This window comes from Pithys albifrons, chromosome 10 (genome assembly GCF_047495875.1).
Source record: "Pithys albifrons albifrons isolate INPA30051 chromosome 10, PitAlb_v1, whole genome shotgun sequence".
NCBI classification, from domain to species: domain Eukaryota; kingdom Metazoa; phylum Chordata; class Aves; order Passeriformes; family Thamnophilidae; genus Pithys; species Pithys albifrons.
In genome coordinates this window covers 6,563,872-6,588,358 of record NC_092467.1, presented here as the reverse complement: position 1 = coordinate 6,588,358, position 24,487 = coordinate 6,563,872, and the positions used below count along the sequence as shown (strand labels likewise).

Below are 24,487 nucleotides of genomic sequence, written 5' to 3'. Positions count from 1 at the left end.
TGACATCTCATACCCACATTTTGCACACACTAAGGGCTTGGAAACAAGCAATGCATTTCTCTCCATAATGCACAGTGGATACCCATAACAGCTGAGGTGAGACATTTCTGTGCTTCTGAACGGACAGGGATGGTGCACCTTGACAAAGGCACTGTTTTGCCCAGTAGTTAGATGTTTAATTAAGAAAAGAATACATCTGCTTATTACTCACCCAAAGGAAATCCCTGTAGGCGTAGTAATAGAGCCAGTCATGTACCACCACATTCCAGGTTCGGTAGTAGTTTGCATAGGATGTGGAATTCCACCAGTCCTGAAAGTACAGTGAAAAGACTATAAATCTAATGAAGCATAAACCAGTCTACAGGGCTTTTCTGGGATATCAGGTTGATAAATACTGAACAGAATGATACCAAGCTAACATAATTTGGCCAGGAAAGAATGATTTCAATCACTCTTTCAACATTCCAATTGGTATATTCAACTGCAGGTGGCTGGTATGATAAAAGAACAAAAAGAGTGCTACTGGAGCTGCTGGGTAGTCTGGTGGCTGGTTCTGTTTACACACAGGGTCTATCACCTTAAAACAACTCAGATGGCCAAGCATAAATAAAATCTGCTCTACAGCACAGCAACAAACTTAAGGCTTAACAGCACAAAACAAGCAAAATCCCATGGATGTTTTGTTTGGTAAAACCATCCTCAGTTTTCTCCTCTTTCCTTTTCACTGGGACAATGACTTTTAGAAGCTTAATAAGCTATAACTCCTGATTCTTACCTTGTAGAACATCCTGTCTGCAAAGCGCAGCATCTCAGCAAATGCGTTGAGCCAACAGTGCAGGAATGCAAAGAACACCAGGAAGAGAATCAGGACACCTGGAAGCAAGGGAGATGCACACTGGGTTTGTAATGTTTTCCCTCAGCTATAACCAAGAGCAGGTAACACAGTCAAGGCTGTTCTTACAGGCACTGACACAGATAAAATTTACTGTTTTGTACAGGTGGATGAAAGTATTTCAATTTCTCACCACACCAGGTCATGTTTAACCCAGAGAGCAACAGTAAGGTTGCCACAGAGCCCACACTTCACTTTGAAGACAGTTCCATTCAAACCCAAGCTTTTATTTTGTGCTGATTCTGAAGTTTAACACTATAATGCTGAAATCTGCCCACCAGAGCTCCTCTGCTGATCTCTGCCTGTCATGAATACTTCTCTGTAAAGCCAAAACTAACACAATCTCATATGAAGTACTTCTCCCTTCCACCTCTCCCACAAAAGCAAGTCACTCACGGAACCAGGCCTTACCTGGCAGAATGGAGTTGAAGATGCACAGGACCAGCCCTCGAAGGTTGAAGGTTTCTTGGCTACTGTTGTGAAACTGAGGAATGCAGAGTCTCACAAAGATATAGTAGGCATAGAAAAGCGAACCAAGCACCTGGAATAAAAATAACCAAAAGTCTGACTTCATAAGAGAAATACACAATTAACACATCACCACTTGCCAGCTCTGAAGAGCACAGCAGCTGCCAACACAAGCCAAAACAATTTATTTTATATTGCTGCCAATAAACCTCCCAAAGGATCCAGGCACAAAGTAAGCCACAGAAATCCCTGTAGCTCACTGACAGCCAGGAGCAAAATCAACTTGTCTTTTCTGCTACAGCAGCTGTCAGTTCCTCCCAGTCCTATCAACTCACAAGCTATGACACAAAAGCTCTGTGCCAATGCCAAAATGAGGTCCAAGACAGGGGCAGAAATTATTCAAAAATACTCACTGCAGTTAAATCTAATATTAAATCTTACTTTTCTTTTATCCCAAAGGAAATGTTTACAGGCCAAACTACCTCAGGCTTTCTCTGGCTCATGATCCCATGGTCTGGATGCTGAGGTCAAAATGCAAGTCAGTGTTTAAGTGCTCTGCTGTAAGGCAGGTGTGTGGTCTGTCACCCTCTTTTGTCCAAGAGCAAAGCAGCCAAATGCCTATTCATGCTGCCTTTTTTTTTATACTGTTTTGCTTTTTAAACCACGAACACATTGTGTGACAGGAAAGGGTTCAATCACACAAATCCATTTCTTGGAAACACACCCACAAGAAGCTTTCAAAGCTCACGGCCACAGGTGTGCAGAACCAGTCAACCTTAAGCTCAAATAAGCACTGAAGATTTGGACTCCAGGTCTCATTATTTCCAAAATGCCCGGAATATCTGCAGGGAGGCAGCTCTGCCAGGGCATCAGAATCAGGATAAAGAAAGAAAGCCAGTATATGGGTATTGCTGCACACACAGAGCTTTATTACCTGGAATGGAGTCTAAAGGCTTGTTTAAGCCAAGATTCTTAATTTCTTTTCTTTCTTTGACACAACCATTAGTGCACCAAAATCACAGTTTCTTTTTTAGTCACTAAAAAGTGTTCTTTTCTGGTAAGCCCACAGCAAGTAAACAGTGATTTAATGCCAAAGGGAGTGCTATTGAGGCCACAGCTCAGATGATCTCCAAGAGTGCCCCTTTGCAGAAAGCTGCACTACTCACCTGTGCAAACTTGGTAGTTACGTAGCCCCACCTTATTGTGGGATTCCTATGGAAAAAGAACACAGGATATCATAAATAGCACCTCAAAGCAGAAAATCCCTCCCTTCAATTACTGACTTTACTGACCCCTTCTCTGAAAAGAAACTGGGTTTTGAATTCCAGAATTCTTAGTCTCCTGACACCCAAGGGATGTCTGCCTAAATTGCTGGTTCCTCAGTTTAAACTACAGGAATTCCATAAATGGGAAAGTGTCTGGAGGGCAGCACTGCACAGTTACACAGGAGGTGGGGACTGCCCAACAGTCACACAAAGCACTGCTGACTTCACTCTGCCAAAGTGCAACCCAGCAATGCACAGGAGAGTCTGGGAGTTCCCACTTTTAAAGGCTTCAGCCTCTCCCCTCAAACCCGAGACAGGGGTGCTCATTAGCAGCATATAAAACACACAACCTATTGCAGTAACTGTCCACCACTGCATCACCTGTAGCAACCTCTTTATTTGTTTCATTTCAAGTACATTTCCCAAGGAAATAAAAGTAGAACTGTAAAGTCAAAATACTGCGAGTGGGTTTCCATGAGCAGGTCCTGCCCTTGCCAGGTTACTGGCTTAACCACATCTTTATGAAAGCTCTCACTCATTAATTGATCTCACCCAGGAATGCTTATCATTGGCTTCAGTTTTCAGACTAGTTTAATGTTCTGTTGTTGCTCACATTACCTGGGATAGTTGTCTCTGTAGATGAGGGTGGGAGCAAAGAGGAAGTACAGGTACTGAGAGATTCTGGGAACAGGTACTGTGCCTGGGAAGAGAGGGAAGCAAAAACAAATGAACACTCTGCAATCTTTTTGCTTACTGACAGTTCAGTTTTCCCAGTACCCTTTCACAACACAGAACCCTTCTCACCTCAGAAACCTCAGCCTGGAACTAATGGGATGGGATTCACAGAGAGCAAAGTGAACCAGACCTCTGAGATGGAGACTCCCCACCACGAAGCCCAGTTAACAAGTGAGGGTAACTAACTAAATAGGGGCTAACACCTTGGTGTCACATTTCCTTTCCTCCTCTGGGAGATGAAGCTCTAAGGCCCCTGTATCAACACGTGGGTTCAGTTCAGCTCTGGCATGTCCTGCTTAAAGAGCTTCTGTTCTAGACCTGCTATCATTTCAGCTGGAGCACTGAGCTGGAGGTGGGCAGGCAACCTCCAAACACTTTTTGCTCTCAAAAGCAAAAATAGGGAGTTTTATAGAACAAAGGTTTAAGAGCCAGAGATGACTTAGACCTGAACAAAAGTCTAACTCATTACCTAACACCAGGTTCAGGTTGAAATTACAATGCAGAGCCCTTCGACCTCCCCATCCCAAGTCCCCTCTTCAAATCCCACCTCTCCAGCTCACAAGGGCAGCTCAAAGCAATGGAGGGAAAACCAGGACTGGTGATGCCCTGCTGTCAAATAAAGCAGGGCAAGTTACTCACTGGACTTGTCCTTCACAGAGGACAGAACTCTGGGTACATTCTCCCGGATGAAGGAATGAGCCTTCATAACAAGACGAACCTGCAAGGCCAAGAGATCAGCAGATAAATCCTCTCCCTTTCCAATAAAGTCTGGATCAAACATTATACAGCAACACCTTCAACACCTTGGTTTCTCTCCAGTTTAGCCCTTTTTCAAGGAAAGGGCTGCTTCCTCCACCCACAAGCCTGTTTAACTGACAGGAATATACAATTCTGTGGGGTGAATCTTGCAGTAACAACCATGGCTCAGGAGAGTCAAAACATCTCATTTACATCACATACACAAGGACCCTGAATAGCACCAGCAAATCACTAACCAGTTAATAATAACTTAAAATTGAAGGGAAACCCCCTATCCATTTCAGTAGGCCAGGATGTTTTAATGCTTTGAAATGACTCCTTGAATTCAGATGTGTAGTACAGCAACTACTACTACCTGGGAATAGGGTGGTGCCACACAAACAGTGCACAGCTGCAGAGTAGGGGCTTTGTATTTTGCTTTAACACTGAAGAACCAAAAGGAGGGCCAGTCCATGGTTAATTCTTAAAGCCACACTCATCTCTGACCATCCTTGTTTTGACCTAATGGTCTGACCAGACCTCCACTCTCGTGCTCTTCCCCTGCTTCCCCTCTGGCAAAAAAAAATTCCACTTTCAACAAAGCTCTGACTGCAGAGCAAAGACACTTGTTTCTTGGGAACAGGAATGGAAACAGGAACCACTTGATGACTATGTTCTTCCCTTTTTTGGCTCTTGTTTTTTAAAGAGGAATGTGACAGCTTCTTTGTGAACTACGGCACAGCATGTACTCAAAATTTAAGTATAAATGTTTAAGCATTCACAAGACAACCAGAAATAAATGAAATTTCAGCCTTGAAGTAAAAACTACAGTAAAATAGTAACTACAGAGCAAAAACCCACAAGGGTTTCCAGGTCAAAATGAAGTGTAGTATCTACTCTTTCTGAACATAAACTTGAACCACAGCCCAAGCTTAATTTAACAAATAACAGTAGAGATTGACTCATTTAGCAAAAACTACCCTTTCCATTTTGAAAATGAAATTCAATATATCTAAAGATACCGGGTAGGGACTCACCTGCTCCAGTATTACAATGAAACGGGAAGCTGGAGGCAGGGCATAGGACACAGCAACGTAGGTTGGCCCAAACCCAAGCCCAGCTATTTGGAAGAGTGTGAACAATGTCCCATAGAAGACAGAGTGGATCACACGATGGGAGGAACTGCAATAGCCTTGGGCCCACCAGACAAAAAGGTTGTATGGAATGACAACTGTGGCACTGAACATGCACAGCCAAGTGCAGAAGACAACTGGGAACTTTCCAAAAACAAAGACCAGGAGATCAAATCCTAGGACCAACCTAGAAGGCACAAGGAAAGAGACAACATTCAGTGTCCATTGTTTGATTAGAAATACTTCACTAAATGGCTACAAAACACAAAGCTTCTACATCATAATTGTTTGACATTTGGGATTGTTTAACTGAAGGGAAGTTCTGGCCAGGTGGGGGTTGGTCTCTTCTCCCAGGCACTCAGCAATAGGACAAGGGGGCATGATGGGCTCAAGCTCTGCCAGGGGAAACTGAAGTTGGAGATCAAAAAAAAATTCTTTCCAGAGAGAATAATCAGGCATTGGAATGGGCTGCCCAGAGAGGGGGTGGATTCCCCGTCCCTGGAGGTTCTTAAACTGAGATTGGCCGTGGCACTGAGTGCCATGATCTGGTAAAGGGACTGGAGTTTGACCAAGGGTTGGACTTGATGATCTCGGAGGTCTTTTCCAACCCAATCCATTCTATGATTCTATGATGATTCTATGATAGAAGTGACCACAACAATTTCAGCTCAGAAACAGCAGCTTTAAGTGACCACTCTTAAGTACACCAGAAAATAAGAGAAGGACTCATGCCACCAGTGCTCTCAGGCACAGCTTACCTGCAAATTCCACAGGGCTTAAGCACATCTTTAAGATCAGCATGTGCTTTAAGATATGCTCAGCCTCATCCCTACTAAGAACAAGCACACGACTCAAGGATCCCCTGTGGAACCAGGGTCCAAAAGAGCTTTTGGGGAACACTCCCAGGACATCAGCACTGAGAATTAGTTCTTCCCAGGAGTTGAACACCTTGAGAGGCTTCTCCCCCACCTCTATAGACATGGGGTATTTTAACATCCACCACTCAAACCTAGTTTAATCCTCCTTTGTAAGATCTCTGAGGACATTCTACATGGATTCAGTTTAGAAGTAACCCAAGAGACTCAGGATTGTTAGATGGTTAGTCCAAGTATGTCATAGAATCATAGAATCGATTGGGTTGGAAAAGACCAACTGGTGTGCACCAAGTACTTCAGTCTATTAATCAAGCTTAAAACATAAGGACATAAAAGGATGTTCAACTTGACTGGCTATCAGTCAGCCAGAGCTTACTCCTACAATAAGCAGCTCTTCTAAACTAGGATCAGAGGAGAGGATAGCACAGAGCAAACCAACAAAAATATTTGTTCTCACATGGAAGATCGACTGCAAACTGAATCCAAATTATCAGATGTCACTGATACCACAGCAACTACTTTATAAATTATTTTTTCAAAGTCATCAGGGATTTTAGAGGTAAATGCTGACTGATTTTAGATGTAAATACCAACCTCCATACACTAGCAAGTTAGGATCAGCTAAACAATATTCAGTAGCACATGAGTCTGTTCTTATACCCAGACCAGGTGATAGTGATTATAATCAAGATACAGCTCTACTTTTGTACACTGAAGAGCACATAATCAGCAAGATAAACATGTAATCCTACTTGTGTACATGAGATACAGCTTGCCAAATCACTATTTAAGCAACAAGCAAGGGTGAGGAAAGCAGCCTTTCACAATCTTGTTCACAACTGGCTACCTACAAAGCACTATCTTAGCAGAGACTCTGCCAAGATCCTTGAGATTTTTCCCCAGGAAAAGAAACAAGTTCTATTTTTATTTAAGCACAAGCACAGTGTTCCAGAGCTGTCTTTTTTAATCAGAGGAAGGACTGTGAAGTATTTAAAGTTTTGCTAAACAGAGTCCTTTTTCAAGCAACACAAGCAGCTGAAAGCTACTGTTTCTTTAAAGATATTCAGTGAAAGTAATCCATCTTGTGATAAACTAAGCACATTAGGCCAAACTGTGCTGTCCACAATTGTCATGTTTTGTCAATTTGTAGTATTTTCCTAATATCCAGCTATCCAATTTGAAACTATTATATTCCCTCAGCAGGAATTCCAGCATATATTCTACATATGTCAAGGTGAAACATCCTCTTCTAACAGCATCCCAAGGAAGGATTCCCCCATCTTCCTGCACCATTCTGCAGTTTCAGGTACCTGTGAAGGTCTGGAAGCATTTTCCAGCTCCTGTCCCTGTCTTTCCAAAGCATTCTTACCTTCCTTCATCAATGAAGTCCACTAGAAGTGTACTGAGGATGAAGACAATGAGAAGAGCGATGAACATGTGGTAGATTGTCCTGATGTGACTCACTTCAAACAGCTCACTAAGGGAGAGACAAAAATTAAGGTACAAATTGGGTGCCAGTCCTCGGTTTCTCCTCAGGCAAAGGATAATTAGCCATTATCCCAGTGGTGCTGAGAGAACTGTAATTAAGGTTTGCATTTGGGGAAGGCTGCAAGCTGCAGTACAGATGTTTCAGAAAGAAACAGAGAAGCTTGAACAGATTAGTCCACATGGCTTTGAACATAAGGTGGTGGTGAGGAGAGTTCCCCAAAGCAAAGGCTCATTAATTTGCTATCAAGGGTATTTTCAGTCAATTTGATGGAAAATGTGAAGTTAAGTTACTCACTCCAAGAGGGACCTCCTGGCAGTAAAGATCTTCCCGTGTTCTGGAGGGGCCCTCGAATTCCTACAAACAAAGAACAGATTTGAGACAAAAATGGGAAATAAAGCTACCAGGAAATATAACCTTGTTACAGGAACAGTTCAAACTGGCTTACTTGGCTTTGTGCAGTTCCTTCTCTGCACAGGAAGCTGGGAACAGCGAGGCTGGAGAGGAGGAGTCTAGGAGTGCTGATTTGGCCACGAAACTGTTCACAAACTCTGTGAAGTGACTGTCCACCTCCTTCATGAAAGCTGGCTTCAGTTGCTGAGAGTGAAAACAGAGCAACAGATTGTTTAACTTGCTGGATACATCTTCATAAAATATTTATATTTCTGCTTATCCCGGAGCAGGACAGAGCAAGGCATCAACAAAACATTCCTGTACCATCTGCCAAGAGTTGGAGCCTCCTTGGGCAAGAACAGGGGCTCATCCTGGTCTGTTCACACACCTCAGGACTTTGAACAACATTTATGTTCTCATCAGATGCCACACAGAGAACTAAAATAACACACTGATCTTCACATGCATGTGTGCAGTGGCAAGTGTTTCTTAAATTTTATACTGCCAAGAAAGTTGAGCTCAACTCAATACATGAGTCCCAAAAAATATTTCTCAATTTTAACCAAAGATACATCCTTAGTGTACAAAACTGGGAAGTGACAAGTTCAACAATACATGGGATTAAATATCTCAGTTCAATCTCCTACACTCTCTTTTCTTCACACAGCTCTATACAGGTTGTCTTCTCTATTAAAAGCCAGTTATGTCAAAGTTGCACCATTTTTAGCCTATCTTTCATCTCTCATTTTAACAGACTAAGGCAGCTTCTGAAGTTTCTGGCTCACTAGAGACCTTGGCTTCTTCAGGTGCATGAAAAACCAGAGAGGAACATCCCGCTCTCTCCCATCTTTTTGGCAAAATGCACTGTGCAAACCAAAGGAGCTGATCAGCTGTGGATAAAGCACAGGCCACCCCAGTCAAAGCCTACTTGCATCACCTGACACAGAGTTTAATTTCTAGAGAGGAAAACATTACCTAGCCCTCCAGATAATAAATTATACAGACAAGGGCTCTAATTCCTCTTCAAAAGGCAGACTGTAAAACACCAAGATGTTTTCATATCCCTTTTGTCCTGCCTGAAAACTTGCATGTGTAATTAATTCTTCATTTTCCTGTCTGCAATATAGTTGGATCTGCTATTCAGTCTCTTAACATGAACTTCCAAAGACCTGATCTCCCACACCCTGAGCAGTTTCTTTAAAAACTTAATGCATTTAGGAGAAACTCAATGACAAAATGTTTAAAGTTACTTATTGCTGCAGAAAATGCTACACTGAGCTCTGGATTGCTTCCTGTTGTGGTGCAAATTCTCTTATTATATGCAGAAAGGACCCTGAGATTTGCAAAGTGGTTTAAGAGTTATTCTTATGACTAGGAAAAAGCCATCAAAATTAATTCCCTCAAGGAAAGAAAAGGCAGCATTCGCTGTATTTCAGTGAGAACTTTGGGAATCAAAGATCCCAAGATCTCTGGCCCTTCAGAAGACTTAATGTCCAGTCCTCAGACACCAAGTGTGACAAGCCTGGTGATGGCACAGGGCTGGGAGCCAACCCTGAGTTCCTGAACACTGCCAGCCACCCACCATCTTCAGCACAGGCAACTGGCAAACTGCAAGGGATTATTTCAAACATAATTGCAGACTGTGTGGTTTCCTTTATGCCAGTGCCTGCTAGCCACATTTATCTGACCATCCTCTGCCTGGGATTTTTCCAGTTTGCCTCCAGATCCAATGTCCAAGTCTTCCTACAAGATAATTATGTACTTCCCTCAGTTTCCCCCTGAGCAGTGGCTCAAGAAACGTGTCTGTTTCCCTGGTCACCTTCAGAAATCCCAACTCTCATCTACTTTCTAATAAGGTTGAAAAGTTTCTGGAGAAGAGAAGGCTCCAGGAAGACCTCATGGAAACCTTCCAGTATCTGAAGGGGCCTACACAAAAGCCTGAGCAGGAATCTTCATTAGGACCCGTAGGGACAGGGCAAGGGGGAAAGGGAATAAATTGAAAAAAGGGAAATTAGGTTAGATATTAGGAAGAAATTCTTCCCTGTGAAGGTGGTGAGACAATGGCACAGAGAAGCTGTGGCTGCTCCATCCCTGGAGGTGTTCCAGGCCAGGCTGGATGGAACTCTGAGCAATCTGGTCTAAGGGAAGGTGTCCCTGCCCATGGCAGGGGTGTTGGAATGAGGTGATGTCCCTTCCAACCCAAACCATTCTATGATTCTATAAAATTAATGAACAGATGATGTTTTCTTACAAAATGCTCCTGTCTAATGCAACAACAGCCAAGAACACAAGTTTAACTCTCTGGCAGAAGATACAAGACAATCTGAAGTAAAGACCACACAAAACCAGAAGACCCCAAAGTCAAGATGGTTCAGAACTCCACATTCCTCCTGTTCCATAAAGGCCAGATCCAGAGAGATCTCTTGAAACAAAAGCTGCAGTAGGAGGAGGAGCAGATCAATATTTAACTTCAAAAAACATTTTTCCCCTATTTGGCAGTGCCTGGTATAGAATAAATAAGCTTCACCAGTGCTCAACAAAACACAAACTCTTAGGATCTGGCTACTCTCAGATATTGCTTTTCTGGGAGGCAAAGGATTGTCTCTGCAAGAGATATGGACTTGTTCCTTTGAAAACAAGAGGGGAAATAAACCCCAAACAAATACTGAGTATTTGAGAATACAACCTGTAACAGAAGACACTTGTTCTTTGTGGTACAGCCTGATTTTACAGCATGCATCCCTACCAAAAAAGTTAAAGAGAAATTCCTGCTGTTCTTGGACTGCTCAGATTTCCATGCCAAACAAAGCACTATTCATTCATAACAAAACTCTGTGGGGGTTTTTTGTGCCTGGTTTTTTTTGTTTTGTTGTGGTGGGGGTTTTTTTGTTTTTTTTTTTTACAGTGTCTCCCCTTTTTCAGCCTAATCTCTTCTCAGTGAGAATATAACAAGGTATTTTCTTGAAGTGTCTCTTCCTTTTAGCTGGCACTTTGCTGTCGTTGCCTCCTCCAGGGCTGACACCAGCATGTGCACATGTTTGGATAGGGAAAGCAGGACACAAGATTAAGTGAAATACAACCAGAGTACAGACTCTGCAGTAACTGTAATTAGAAAACCAACAAGCATGAAAAGAAGGCTATGCCATAAAAAGCAGAAGCCGGCCAATAATTGATGAGAAGTCAGAGGAAGTTGAGGGAAATAACCCTGTAGATTAAAGCTGCAACAGTTCCCCAGCACTTTACTCATTCTAACAGATTTAGTAATTTTGGTCACTGAAACGTGACAACAGCCAGTGCTAAGTGACAGAACACACCATTCTCAGCTCAGTGCAGGATGAGCAAAAGACTTTCAGAGTGGACTGAAGATGCCTGAAGGCCTTCTGTGCATGAGTTCCAGCTGCTGCAAATCCCATTTAAATCTGTGGAGTTGCCAGTGAGGAGGCTTTTCACAAGCCAAGCATCTGCCCAAACCTCAGATGCCTCTCACAGGAAAGATAAACTGCAATCCAAGCCTTTGTCCAGCGGTTCACACAACAAAAGGGCCCAACACTCCAGGTATTTTGCAGTAAGTGGGTTTTTCCTCAACCTTACAGCTACTGTTGTAGCAGCTTTGAGGCACCATAAACGAATCTGGAAGCTTTTCTGACTCAGATTAAAACCTGAACTCCCTGTATTTGGGGAGAAACTTCAGCAATTAAAGTGCCACTGACTCTCTGTTTTTTTTAGGATTCTCTTTGTGAATAAGAAATCACTTTGTCCTCAAACTAGTGTGTCTCAAAGCTGGTGGCCAGGAAAAAAAAACGTAAGGAATAAGAGAATAAGTAAATAAGGAACACTCTTGAAGAAAGAAATCCAAGATCAAGTTGTCCCCTTGCAACCAACTAGTGCTCCCTGGAACTTTGAAAGCTTCATGTGCTTAACAGGGAAAGCTTTCTCTGCAAACATCCATTGCCAACACAGCGATTAACAGTGGCTGTTTTGTCTGCAGAGAAAAGTTACAAGGCTTGATCTCCCATGGCCTCAGTAAGGATAAACCGGAGAACACAACATAAAAAAGTAAAATTCTGAGCTGACTATCCCTCTAATGGGTTGAATTATGGGAGTTTCAGCACAAAAAGAAGTGCACTCATTGCAGAAGAAAACATCTCAAAGGTGCAAGGTATTTTTCTCACCAAGTATCCATTCCCCACTATTCAGAGAAAGCTGGCACAATTAGATTACTTCATCTTTACCACAGAATTCCCTGCAATAAAATGATGCAAGAGTGCAGGGCGATTCGCCCTGAAGAACATGAGCACCACAAAACAATGGTTAACAAGGAGGGTGCAGCTCATTGTTGCTCAACTGCATTTAATTTGGGCATAAATCACCTTAATATAATCTAAGACAATGGCAGCTCACGCAGATGATGTCAGAAACACCTGGTGCTATTTTCTTTGAGGATATTGTTTCCTGACAAAAAGAGTGAGACCAAGGCTCAGGAAGGCCACAGAAACTGTGGGATTCAGGCTCCAGGCCACCTTTTATTTGATGGACAGCAGGACACAGAGCTTTTAAAAAATGCAAGCAGGCTGGCTAATAATCACACTGCCAAAAGTTAGTGGTAAGGGAATTTCCATTTAATTTACAGGTCTCAAAGTTCATTCTTATCTCTGGACTTCAACCTATTGGGGTCAAGGAAGACAGAACCACATCTGATAAACACCTCCCCTCTTGTGCCAAGTGGGAGAGAGGGAAAGAGGGCTGTGGAAAAGTCACTGCACCCAAACTAGGGCTGAATAGGGATGTTTGTGTTCCAGGGCCAGTGACTGTCCCAAACACATTCAGGGTCAGTTATCTTGCTCCACCCCACAAGTAAGTGTCACATTTACCTCAGCTTCTGCTATCAGCTGCATTTTCCTTGTTATCACGTGGTCAACATCAACACGGCCTGAGGAAGGAAGGGAAATATTTAACACTTGCATTTTTAGTTGCATGTCTGAAAACACAGAAAGCACAACATACAGTAGTTCAGGCACCACTTTTTAATAGTATTTCTGACTTATAATAAGGTCCCACTAAGCTCCTATCAAAGCTGCAGGAAGCTCATAAGCTATGCCCAAGTATTTTAGGATCATAGTATTGTAAGACAGACAACAGCTGATAACAGGCTGGATGTTTGAAAGCTTTATTTTCCATCAGCAACTCTGCAAATCTTCCCAAGGTCCCTACGCATATTCAGCCTTGAAGCAGCAATCACAGCAACCCTTAGAAGGTCATATCCAAGTGTGCTGATCTTTTATCAGAGCTTTATCTTACACCAGACATAAGCTTAGTTTGCCAGGAGGTCTCTCTGTTGCCAAGAGACACAGCAGTCAAGTCATGGTTATCAGTGAGATACCATGACCAGCTCCAAGAGAGGCTGAATGGCAAGTTGGAAGGTTATCCTGTGTTCAAACCTGGATATTCCCACTCCTTTCATCCCCCAGGAGGAGTGCTGGATATTGGTGTGATTGTGTTCCTCAATACACTTCACCACTTAAGCACTCAGGTCTAACATGCCATCAATATCATCTGACTTTTCCCATTACTAATACAGGTAAAGCCTCAAGTACCACCTTTCTTTGACATAAAGAACTATACACAACAGATGCCTCTATTACATCAAGAGGAACATCCACAGATCAGACATTTTAGACTAGTTGAGGTTTAAGACAAGCACCAGCTGGAGTTTCACTTCTCCAACACGAACATCACAAAAGACAGTTACTTAGAACAGAGAGTCTTGCACATGGAGGAAAAGCAGGACCAAAGCTGCAGCATCCACCCCCCTAAAATACCAGCCAGGGTGAAAAGATAGAAACAAACCTTGCCTTGTGCATATCCTTTGGCAATTATATCTGCAGCACCACCTTACACAGGGACACAGCCAGGATTACAACTTGTTTCTAAGACAACATTACAACTTCTAGAAAAAGAAGGTACTGAACCAATGCCCTGATAAGGTTCCAGGGAAGCACAGGGAACAGATTTGCTGCAGAGGTGCCAGAGTTGTGCTAGTGTGTGACAAGAAAACAGACTCATCCACTATCATGGTGCATAACAGGGCCTGCTTGTCTTGACCTCCCTGTTTGGGCCCAGCCCCTGCACAAAAATGCAGTTTCATTTTCACTGAAACAAGCATGATGCTCACTAGTTTGAGGGTCCTCTTATGAGCAACAGGTTTGAGTAACTGGTTTCAAGTAGTTTAGGTGAACCTGCTTCAGAGATGACTCCAATTCCAAAACAGGAAAAGAGTTAAACAAAACACGAAGCTTTACCCTCAAAGCAGCTATGCTCAGTTCTTAGCATTAATTCCTCTTCCCACCAATCAGGCAAGAAGACTGACTTTTGTCTATAAAAACTGCTAAATAAAATACAGATTTAAGAACAGACCAGCAACAACTGCCTATTACTTGGCAGCCCTCTAATTTAACAACAAACAAAGAAACTGCTCAACACCACAAATTTTGGCTGCATGCAAAGATAAATTTTTCTGAAAATAGAATTCCCAGTTGCTAAGCATCTCACCTCCAAGACAAAAAAAATTACCTCAGCCCTTAAACTCACTGTGCTGTTACACTTACTGAACAACAGCAGTTTGGAAAACAAATTGAGAGAAAAATGCAAGATGCCCTTGACCCACTTAGTTTGTGCACTTTGCTGGTCTCAAATGGATTCATCCCCAATAAATTAAAAAGAGAAAAAAATCAAGTTGTTCCACAAGCAGCAGAACTGCATTCCCTTCACATAATCTCAGTGGCTACTCCCTCACTGTGCCATTCCACAACTGTATTCAAAGCCCCCTCCTCCCATTACTACTGTGTGAAGAACCAGCCCATGCTGACCTGCTGGATCAGACAGAGCTGCTGAGCTCAAAGAACCCTTCCCTGAATAAAGCTGATAATTTGTGTCTCTTATCCAGCTGTCAATCTTCAGGACTCTCACCAAGTTTGCTTGAACCCACCCAACATGGCCAGAGAGGACAGGACACATGGGACTTAAAGGGATTGCACTATTTCCTTTGCAAGCTAAGCTAAAAAATACCAATTGCTTTGACCACATATTTCCTGTCAGAGCTTGCATTTGAAGCCTCAGTTATTATAACTACCTAGGCATAGTATTTGGAAATATAACACCCTTTTTGATGTACAAGGCCTTAAAGATGGATGGCTTTACATATACCAAATGTACAGGAAATGAGGCCAGTCTCTGACCTGCTGATGCTGTAACAGCTGAAGTGTATGCAGTGTCCCTCCTGACACTTTATTTACCCACACACCAGTGTGCATGCACAGAATAGACCAGAAACAGCATCTTTTAAAGAGTTTTAAAATTAAAATGGCTGTGTCCTCAGTATGAGCATCTCATATAACAAAGATCACCTGTGAGCTTGTCGTATCTTTTCCAGAATAAAATCTCACCACCTCACTCTGCTGTGTTGCACTGCCCCATAAACCCAACTGTGTCACAAGGCAGATACCACAGAACACACAAACTCATCATCATCTTTAGTCACTCATCACTGGTTGCGCAACCGGCCGCTCATGTTCTGTGAGGTCACTGCAGAAGAGACTCATCACATGATTTTGAGTCTAAAAGGAAACGTGCACTGCTGAGAAGTCCAACTCTTCACTTTCCTCTGACCCTGAAAACAAAGGTTGGATCCCTCTGTAACACTTTGGGGCTGCAACAGCACCGTAAAAATGGACTCAAGGCTGCACAATACAAACAGGCACATCTCTGCATTTGAAGTTGAGATATACCTTCAGAAAACAGGAAATATAATTAAAGTGACAAAGTTGTCTTTGAAGACTAGTATGAAATAGTGGCCAGTTCCACAGGACACTGAAGCAGGGTTTGCTTTGGAAGAGCCCTGCTCAGGGAGAAGTTTTAACTTAAAGGCAGTGGTGTTCCCTTCCCATCAGCAAAGACATTAACAAGATCTTTAGCCAACCACTTGTCTTGGGCTTGTAGAAACTGATCCTTCTAGGATCTCCTCTGTACAGCCCAAATTCCAAGCAGGTTCAAAAGTCAGAAGTAAAGACAAAGGAGCAATTTAAATGCAGGCTTGGTTTTCATAGGAAACCAGGCTAATAAAAAAATCACCTGAAGATTGAGAAAGCTTCTTAATTGTTGAGAGTTGAGCAACTGAAGTTTCACGAAAGATTGACTAACTACCTTTCCCAAAAGGATCTCGTTGTCCCTTTTTCAACCTACTCTTGCATGTTACAGACATAAGTGACATTTGAGATGACGAGAGCAGCAAACCATTCATATGATCTGTTGGTGCTGCAGCTTTGGGATCCAACAAAACCCAGCTTGTTATTTCTTGATCAGGAAAGTGACCATTCAAGAGGTTAAAGCAACATAGGCAGAAGGATTTAATTACTGTCAGACACCTGGATTTAAAGGCTCCCTCTCCAAAAGCACTGAGGAGGTTATCTGAAGCAAGGCGGTGTTAAAGCCAACCTAGTGCAAGGCTACTGTAAAGAGGGGAGTAGTTCCGTATCTGTTACAACACAACACACATTCATAATTTGATGCTAACGAGCTTTGTTCTTAATTATGATAATTTATTTGGCCACTCAGCAGATAGAGGCACACTATGATTAGATTCAGGTGACCTGTTTAAAGTGTGCCCAGGCCAGAGGACACTGCACTGCAGCTGGACAAGGTGTTGAGCTTCAAGTCACTTCTGAAGGTACATGGGACACAAACAGTCTCTTCACTAGCAGGAAGTAACACCAGCATTCTCTGCATGTCCACAGGCTCTTCACAAGAAACTGCTGAGTCTTCACCTAATTCACAGGTTCCAAAACTCAAAAGCACATAAAACTGGAGAATCCAGCAAGACAAAAGAGCTTTGTTTGATCCATCTCTCAGCAACACATCCACGATACTCAACTGAAGCAGCTTAATCCCAAATTCATTAGTGTGCAAGAAAAAGCCTGTTGATACACTGCACATTTACTGCTGTGAGTCAGACAGCAAAGCCTCAAGCTTTCCACATTGCTCCCTCCTCCTCCTCCATCAGTGGGCACACACAGCTCGTGCATCACCGTGAACTTTTGCACCCAGAATGATCGATAGTAACCTCTTCACTGGGAGATAACAACCCCTTTCTAAGACCAGCATTACCCAACAGGCTTACTCACACCAAACAGATACGCCATGTTGTGTGTTTGCACATCAGCTCCAGAGACACTCCTAATCCTTTTCTGATTTCCGAGGAAACAAGGACAGACCCCAAACCCACCATTTTACAGTTCTGAGTGACTAATCTGAATATTTCAGATGCACACTCAGGATCCACATCCTCTCTAACCTTTGAAGATCTGCCCATGCAGTTTCTATTATGCTCATTCCAGGTGAGTTCTCCTGCAACCAGTACTGCCTAATACCAGGATCCCAGTAAGCAGAACAGTTTTATATTTCTTTATGTATCTCCACATGAAAACATATAAAACTAATCTTATTAAGGAGGTCTGGCTTTTGACAAGGGATTATTGCCACCTAGATCATCTGCTGACTCTATGCCAGGACCAAATTAGTTAATTACAACACTGGAGCCAATTCAAGAAGTGATGTATCAGACTGAAGTTCAGGTACTCTGTCAAAGTGAAATTACAGGCTGAATAATTACAAAATAGAAACAAATCAAGGGACAGAAGAATCCTTCTGGCAATCTCAAAGCAAGGAGTATTTCCACACTGCTATAAAATTGGGTGTACCTGAGTGCAACCTCTTCACTCTTAGAAGCCAAGCAATGAGACAGCCTTCAGAAGAATTGATGAGGCAAGAAAAAATGTAACCTCAACTATTCCAATGCAAAAGTCAAACCTAACGTAGCTCTAAAGTCAATACGTGTATTAAAATTATTCCTCTAAGCAATTTAAGATCAGCCAATGCATTTGAGTTTTAAAGAAGACAGAATTAAAGGCCCAGAATTTTCTGGGGAAAGTTCACACAGTTCTGGAAACAAGTCAATTGGCCCTTAACACTTTAACTCTTCAGTTAAAAAGCAGATTGTGCTTGCTATAGTCAGGGAAGATCAGGGGTGGGGAATCACGTTAGTGATTTAGCTTTTCTACAGAAAAAACTGCCAGAAAAATGCTACATTATATTCCTTCATACATTTTTGACCTGGCTAGAAGCCCTTGACTGCAACAAACAGGCATCTTGCCTGAATTTCTCTACAACACCGAGAGTTAAGTTGCTACAGCACAAAAAGTCTGTTGCCAGACAGCAGATCATTAGCCACACACTGCCTTTGTACACATCAGCACTGATGCCTCAAACAGCTATTCAGAAGTGAAGAGCCAGGACAAAAGAAAGAGAAAAAACATCTACAGCTGCCTTTTTGAGAAATTCTCCCACCTCAGCCATGCTTTCACAGAAAGGGCCACTATGAAGAGGCCACAATCTGCAACAGAGGAACACTTGAACTTCAACCTTTGGGTCAGAGAGACACTGATTTAACCCCATTGTACAGAGGAATTCCTGTCCAGAGGGATGCATCTTCCTCCCTTGCCTCAAGGCATCACTCATGCCCCCTCCTGTGTTATTGCTGTTGTCCCCAACCCTGTGCTGAGCAGAGTCTGCAGAAAGCTGAGACACTGTGACACCTCTGCTCGACTGGCAGCAACCCTGGCAGGGAAGATGCACCTGGTCTTAACTGAGCAGGATTCCTCCCTGCTGTCCTTCAGTGCAGTTTGTGCAGGATTACAACCACACTGCCCTGTTCCAAACCAGCCCACCAGTCACAGGGACACACATGAAAGCTCTTTCAAAGATCTGCCACAGAGTGTTTACCTCTAACACACTCACAGCATCTCACCTTCTGTGATGTTTGGCCACATCTCAGAGGTGATAAAATGAAAGACCTTTAAAGACAGGTACACCCACCTATGAAGCACTAATTATCACTGCTGTATTTATTATTTACCCAAAAGGTTGCAAGAACTCAAATTCATTCCTAACAGTTGAGGAGTTTCCATACACAAATAGTTCAAAAATGTAGTAGTCTACTTCTAACCCATCACGACTATTTTTCAGTAGCCACCAACTCCTTGTAATTTTCTAAAACAGTCCCATTTGATCCAGTTAAAATTAGTGTGCAACCAACAGCTTAAAACCCCAATTCTCCAAGCAGTTCATCGACAGCTTTCTCTCCAATGTATTTTTAGCAAGAGAAATCTGACATGTCCTAAACTTAAACTTTTCTCCAACTCCTGTTTCAGCTGAAAAGAGTACTATGAAATAGTGATAATATTCAGAAGCATATCAGTAAGAATTATCTCCTTGAGTCAGTGGCATCAGGGTTTTGGAACTCATGCTCACATGGCACATTGTGATAAACAAGTTTAATTTTTTATGTCCCAAAGAGAAAGGAAACAAGCTCCTTATCACTGGGCTGGAATGGGATACAGCATAACCCAGGAATTACAGACAGTCACAGAGTCCACAGGCAAAACCACTCATTGTGCCACACAACTGTCCCTGCAACCCAAGGGACAGGGCATGGCAGCAGGGACCCTTCCAAAAAAAGCCAACTACAAGCCCCACAACTTTTAAGGTGACCACAAAACAAATGAATGCAAACCCAACTGTTTATTGTTCTGTTTTGTTGCAGCCAAGTTTGAGAATGGATAGAAGGGAACCGTCCTGACACCAAGAGAACCCCAGAGGAGCAGAGAATCATTCTTTGTGGCACCCTACCTGTCTGCCAGGTATGTTAAAAGACCATTTTGTTCAGTCTTGAGAAGTCACATACTTAAAGCTTGTAAAGGAAGTGAGATGAAGTCCCAGCAAAAGCATTTACCAGGGTTACTCAAAAGTGCTGCCAAGAGACATTTGCACCATTTACCCCATTAAAGCATCTCCTTCTCCCGTGACAATTAATCCCTTTTTTAGATCCCTGCAAGCACTGCAGTACAGCTCCAGGGAAAGTTCTGCAGGTCAGCACTCCACACAACCCACACCTGCTGCAGGAGCACAGCTGGTACACAGGGAGCTCCACTTCCAGCCTTTCCAGAGGCAGAAAAACCAAAATGAAGGAGCAAAGAGGCCAGAGCCATGAACTGAAAGAACACCTTAGAGGAAATCACATGCCAGAGGTGCAACTAATCCCGAGCCAGTGAGTCTCACCATTGCTTGAGTGTTGAAATGACCTCTCGCTCTCAGGTCTCCTCTGTGCCTCTTCATTCTCAGGGGTCTTGCAGGGTGCAGTGGAGCCAGACTGGCGTTTCCTCACACAGTCTTCACCTGCCATGGTTACCTAGACAGACAGAAAAGGACAGCAGATAATTAATGACAGAAGAAACTCACTTGCTCTTTACATTGTTTAGTAATAAATTTAAATAGCCTTCTTCACACTAAAGTTAGAGTTTCTTCCTTTCACTACAAATTCAGAGCCAGGATAGGGGACATTCAGTATTACTCAGTGACTGTAGATCACACTTCCTCTCCCTTTTTACAAGCAGTAAAGGAACAAAGTAACCAAGCAAGTTCCCCCACCACTACCAAAACACTCCCCCACAGCCCTCTCTTCTCCCTACAGACCTTATAAGTATTAAAGTAACTTTAGCCTTTGCAAAACCTTTGAAAGGCCAAAAAGCCCTTGCAAATCCTTTCTGACAGTCAGCTGGACAGCAAGACTTTTCTTCTGAGGGATTTGGCAGGTTTGCTTTGCCAGAATCACCAGCAATTTTGCCTGAGCCAAGCACCTTCTTGTCAAATTTTCAGTTTATTGCAAGAGCAGCTTCCTCAATGGATCCTTGTGCTCTTCTCGGATAGACAACACAAGCCACAGAGAAACAGGAAGAGAATCAGGTATGAACTACGCCAGACTCAATGACAAAGGTCACTGCTGGGGACAGAGCTGCCAACAGGGAACACCTGAAGCACCACAAGCAGGAGGAAAACAAAATTCTCAGTTTGTGAAAAGGGCACAAGGAGATTCTACTTTGGTTACCAAATGACATCCTGGGATACTCCACATGAAAATTCAGCTCAAGAATCAGAGATGTAGCTACAACCAGGGACAATGTTCATATTTTTTCCAGAAAACCACACAGGCATGTATGTAACTACATTTTCAAGCTTGATCTATTTTTTTCACCTTGGCACAAACTCTGCAGCAGATGTGTTTGGCTGCTAGTGAACAGCATACGTGCACCAGCACAGATGAGCTGTTACAGGCAGGCAAGGAAAACTCATGCACTTGTGGAAAAACAAATTATTTAAGGATGGATTTCCTCAGAATATGGAGGGTGACACTTCTGCAAAAGGGAAATGCAACTGTGATCAGAGGGCTCAGCTTCCTGTGTTTATCCCTCTAGTAGAACAGTCTCCCATTCTCCTTGCAGGCTTTGCAGCTTTTAGGGGAGAAACACCACCATCAAACAACAAATCACTAATTCAATCACCGGCACCACATCTTGCAGCACTGCCTCTCTCAGCTCTGTCTCAAGAGATCCCAAGCTGCCCAGCTGGCTTTGTACAACACCTGAGACCATATGTTATCATAATTTACATACTGCAAAAAAGCATTTATGCAAAGAACAGAAAGAACCAGACAAGAACATGGTAAACCTTTCTACAGTAACTGAGTTCCCCAGCCCCAAAAGGCAGCTGGCAGGTCATACCCACTTCCTACCAGCTTTTACACAGCCACTGCTGCAAACTCCCTGCTTTTAAACAGGAATCAGTCACTATCATGAAGGCTTAGCTCTTTCCACTTCCCTGCTTTCCCACAGGGTTCCAGGTACAGATATGGCTGCATTGTGTTGGAGCAAAGGATCATTTTGCCCACCGGGGACTTAAAAGTGGAGATCCTGGGCAGGTGAACATTCCAATCTTTCTGCTTTTACACAGGAGAGATGCCCAAACGCCTATCAAAGGATAAGAATAGACCACGTTGATCATGCAACAGGTCTACAGAGCAGTGGAGGTGGAAATCAAGCTGCCTGCCAAATTCATGCACTAACAAGCTCCTCTTTGGGCCGCCTGGAGCCTCTCACTGTGTCCTGATCCAAGGTAAGTTGTTCTCGTGAGCCACACCTGTCCTTACAGGTGCAGACTTTGCGGCTCTAACCAAGGACCACAAGTTTTCACAGCACACTTCTCCTCTTTTTAAGAGGTGAGGAAGGCACTCCTTCCTTTCCAGTGCAGAGTGGTTACAGTATCTTACTGAAAGGTTAACAGGAGTTAAAAAATAACAAGTTTTGGGATGGGAGAAGGAAAAATCATGTTGGGGGAAGAAGAAAGTCAAACAGCTTAAAGCTAGTAATTCAGATAGTCCGAGTGATGACAGCAAAGCCTTTTTCACACCAAAACAATTACTGTGCTAGAGAAAAATCTATGAACACAGACATTTTCCTATTCTAGTTCCCATATGAACAGGGTGTAACATTAGTACCTAAGCAACTATCAGCACACCAGAGCCTAAAGAAGGCATCAGACTTTCCCGCTAATCTCTGCTAGGATTGAATCATTCATGACACAATGCCAGGACAACTCCAAACGTTCATCCCCCCCTCAGCAAAAGGAAATCGCTCCTCACAATTAGTAAACAGTCGCTCCACCCCACTCCGAGCACTTGCAGGACATCCACAGCCGTAGCTGTAGGTTTGCAGAACCACAAACCCATTAACAGAATTCCAAGCAGGAACTCCCTGATTTTATAGGCACGACTGTGTTACGGTACACGTGAAGGGCTCAGAAACCTTGAGCTTCTCCGTCTTCCCTTTCGACACGCTGGTAATTAATTATATAAGATGCCTTGGGAGAAAAGCAACACCCTATAGGAAGTTCAACTTTGCATTTCAAAAGGCTGGGTGAGGAACAGCCAAGAATCATGGAATGATTGGGCTGGAAGGGACCTTCAAGATCACCTAGTTCCAACCCTCTGACTCCAACACTAATCACGCTCAATAATAACCTTATCCCAAAGACCTTTCAGACCTACAAAGTTTCCTTTGGCTCTTTGCCCGTGGGTATAACATTGACTGGCAGACCCGGATCCTCCGTACCCACAGAGCTCCTCGTGAGCCAGGCAGGGACTGGCACAGAGTTGGGGGGTCAGCCCCCGGCACGGAGAGAGCTGGGGGGTCAGCCCCCGGCACGGAGAGAGCTGGGGGGTCAGCCCCCGGCACGGAGAGAGCTGGGGGGGTCAGCCCCCGGCACGGAGAGAGCTGGGGGGGTCAGCCCCCGGCACGGAGAGAGCTGGGGGGGTCAGCCCCCGGCACGGAGAGAGCTGGGGGGGTCAGCCTCCGGCACGGAGAGAGCTGGGGGGGTCAGCCTCCGGCACGGAGAGAGCTGGGGTCAGTCCCAGGGTCAGTCCGCGGCACGGAGAGTCGGGGTCAGCCCCCCGCACCCAGTTAAGGTCATTCCACAGCTCAACCACAACACGCAAAACACTCGGCAGGAACAAACCCTGCGGACGGGCTCCGCCTGCAGCGCTGTCCGAGCCGCTCTCCCCGCGCGCTCCCGCACACGCCGCCTCCCCGAGCCGCCTTCCCGGGAGCCGCCGGGGCGGGGCGGGACGGCGCGGACGCCGTTCCCCGTTCCCAGTGCGGCGGTCAGGGCCGCCCTCAGCCCGCGGAGCGTCACCTCAGGGACAGCCGACCCGCTGCCTCCTTCTCCTGCTCTGCCGCCGCTCGCTCCCCTTCCCGTTCCCGCCGCTCCCACCGGGGCCTCTTCCCGGGGCTCGCGCGCGTCACGGCGCAGGGGGCGGGGCGAGCGGCGGCCCCGCCCATTGGCTGAGGGGGCGGCCCCGCGCGGGGAGGGGGCGGCACGTGAGGCGCACGTGGGGCGCGCCCACCGCCCCCTTCCCACATTCCGAAAGTCGGGAATCGCCGCCTCTCCCGGGGCTCCTGAGGCGGGCAGGGCGATAATGCGGCTAAACAAGGGTGATCACCCACCCTCTACGGGGAGAGGCGCCCTAGGCTGGTAAATACTGGATAGAAAGGACAAGAGTCAGAGGGGCTGAAAACAGAAAGTTTTACTGGTGCATTAAGCGCTTTGTGTGGAAATTGGTGTGGTGGTCACTGACCTACTATATAAGCACACGGCACTGGGTCCTGGATAAAGTAAGGTGAAAGGGAAGAGAAAGAAATATTAATTAAAAAGGGAGAGAGAGAGAAAGAAAGGAAAAGGAAGAAGGAAGGGAGGAAGGAATGGAAGAAAGGAATGGAAGGAGAAGAGAGAGAAAAAGAGATCACTAGTCCTGGTTCCAGTGTCATTCCAGCTGATGGGATGTCAGTCCTGGTTCCAGTGTATGCATCTGTCTGTGCCACCCCGGCCGATGGGACCACCCCGGGTTGTGGGACAGCCGTGCCTGCCCAGCCCAAGGCCCTGGTGGGCTCAGTGCCCCCCTCGGGCAGGGCCGGTCCTTGCCCTGAGCATCCCCCGCTCCCCACACCCCCGGCACACAGAAAACTCATTTCAAGGACCTGGGAGGACACCGCGGCCAAGGCCGG

The 24,487-nt window shown here is 44.5% G+C and overlaps 1 protein-coding gene across 3 annotated transcripts in view; it reads right to left on the bottom strand.

The window, feature by feature from the left end:
• Nucleotides 1-23,722, bottom strand: part of SOAT1 (sterol O-acyltransferase 1) — a 29,426-nt gene extending 5,704 nt beyond the window's left edge. The window contains exons 1-13 of one of the 3 annotated variants that reach the window (XM_071565126.1): nucleotides 23,619-23,722; nucleotides 20,154-20,283; nucleotides 12,857-12,915; nucleotides 8,041-8,189; nucleotides 7,890-7,949; nucleotides 7,476-7,583; nucleotides 5,136-5,418; nucleotides 4,000-4,078; nucleotides 3,244-3,325; nucleotides 2,527-2,572; nucleotides 1,304-1,433; nucleotides 776-873; nucleotides 212-310 (exon numbers count right to left, since the gene is read on the bottom strand). In XM_071565126.1, coding sequence (XP_071421227.1) covers nucleotides 212-310; nucleotides 776-873; nucleotides 1,304-1,433; nucleotides 2,527-2,572; nucleotides 3,244-3,325; nucleotides 4,000-4,078; nucleotides 5,136-5,418; nucleotides 7,476-7,583; nucleotides 7,890-7,949; nucleotides 8,041-8,189; nucleotides 12,857-12,915; nucleotides 20,154-20,277 — 1,317 coding nt within the window. In that variant the 5' untranslated portion in view covers nucleotides 20,278-20,283; nucleotides 23,619-23,722. Of the gene's footprint in view, nucleotides 1-211; nucleotides 311-775; nucleotides 874-1,303; nucleotides 1,434-2,526; nucleotides 2,573-3,243; nucleotides 3,326-3,999; nucleotides 4,079-5,135; nucleotides 5,419-7,475; nucleotides 7,584-7,889; nucleotides 7,950-8,040; nucleotides 8,190-12,856; nucleotides 12,916-20,153; nucleotides 20,284-21,126; nucleotides 21,203-23,441; nucleotides 23,532-23,618 lie in introns of those variants that run through there. The other 2 variants (XM_071565127.1, XM_071565128.1) reach the window with 2 other exon arrangements.
• Between the last annotated feature and the right edge of the window lie 765 nt (nucleotides 23,723-24,487).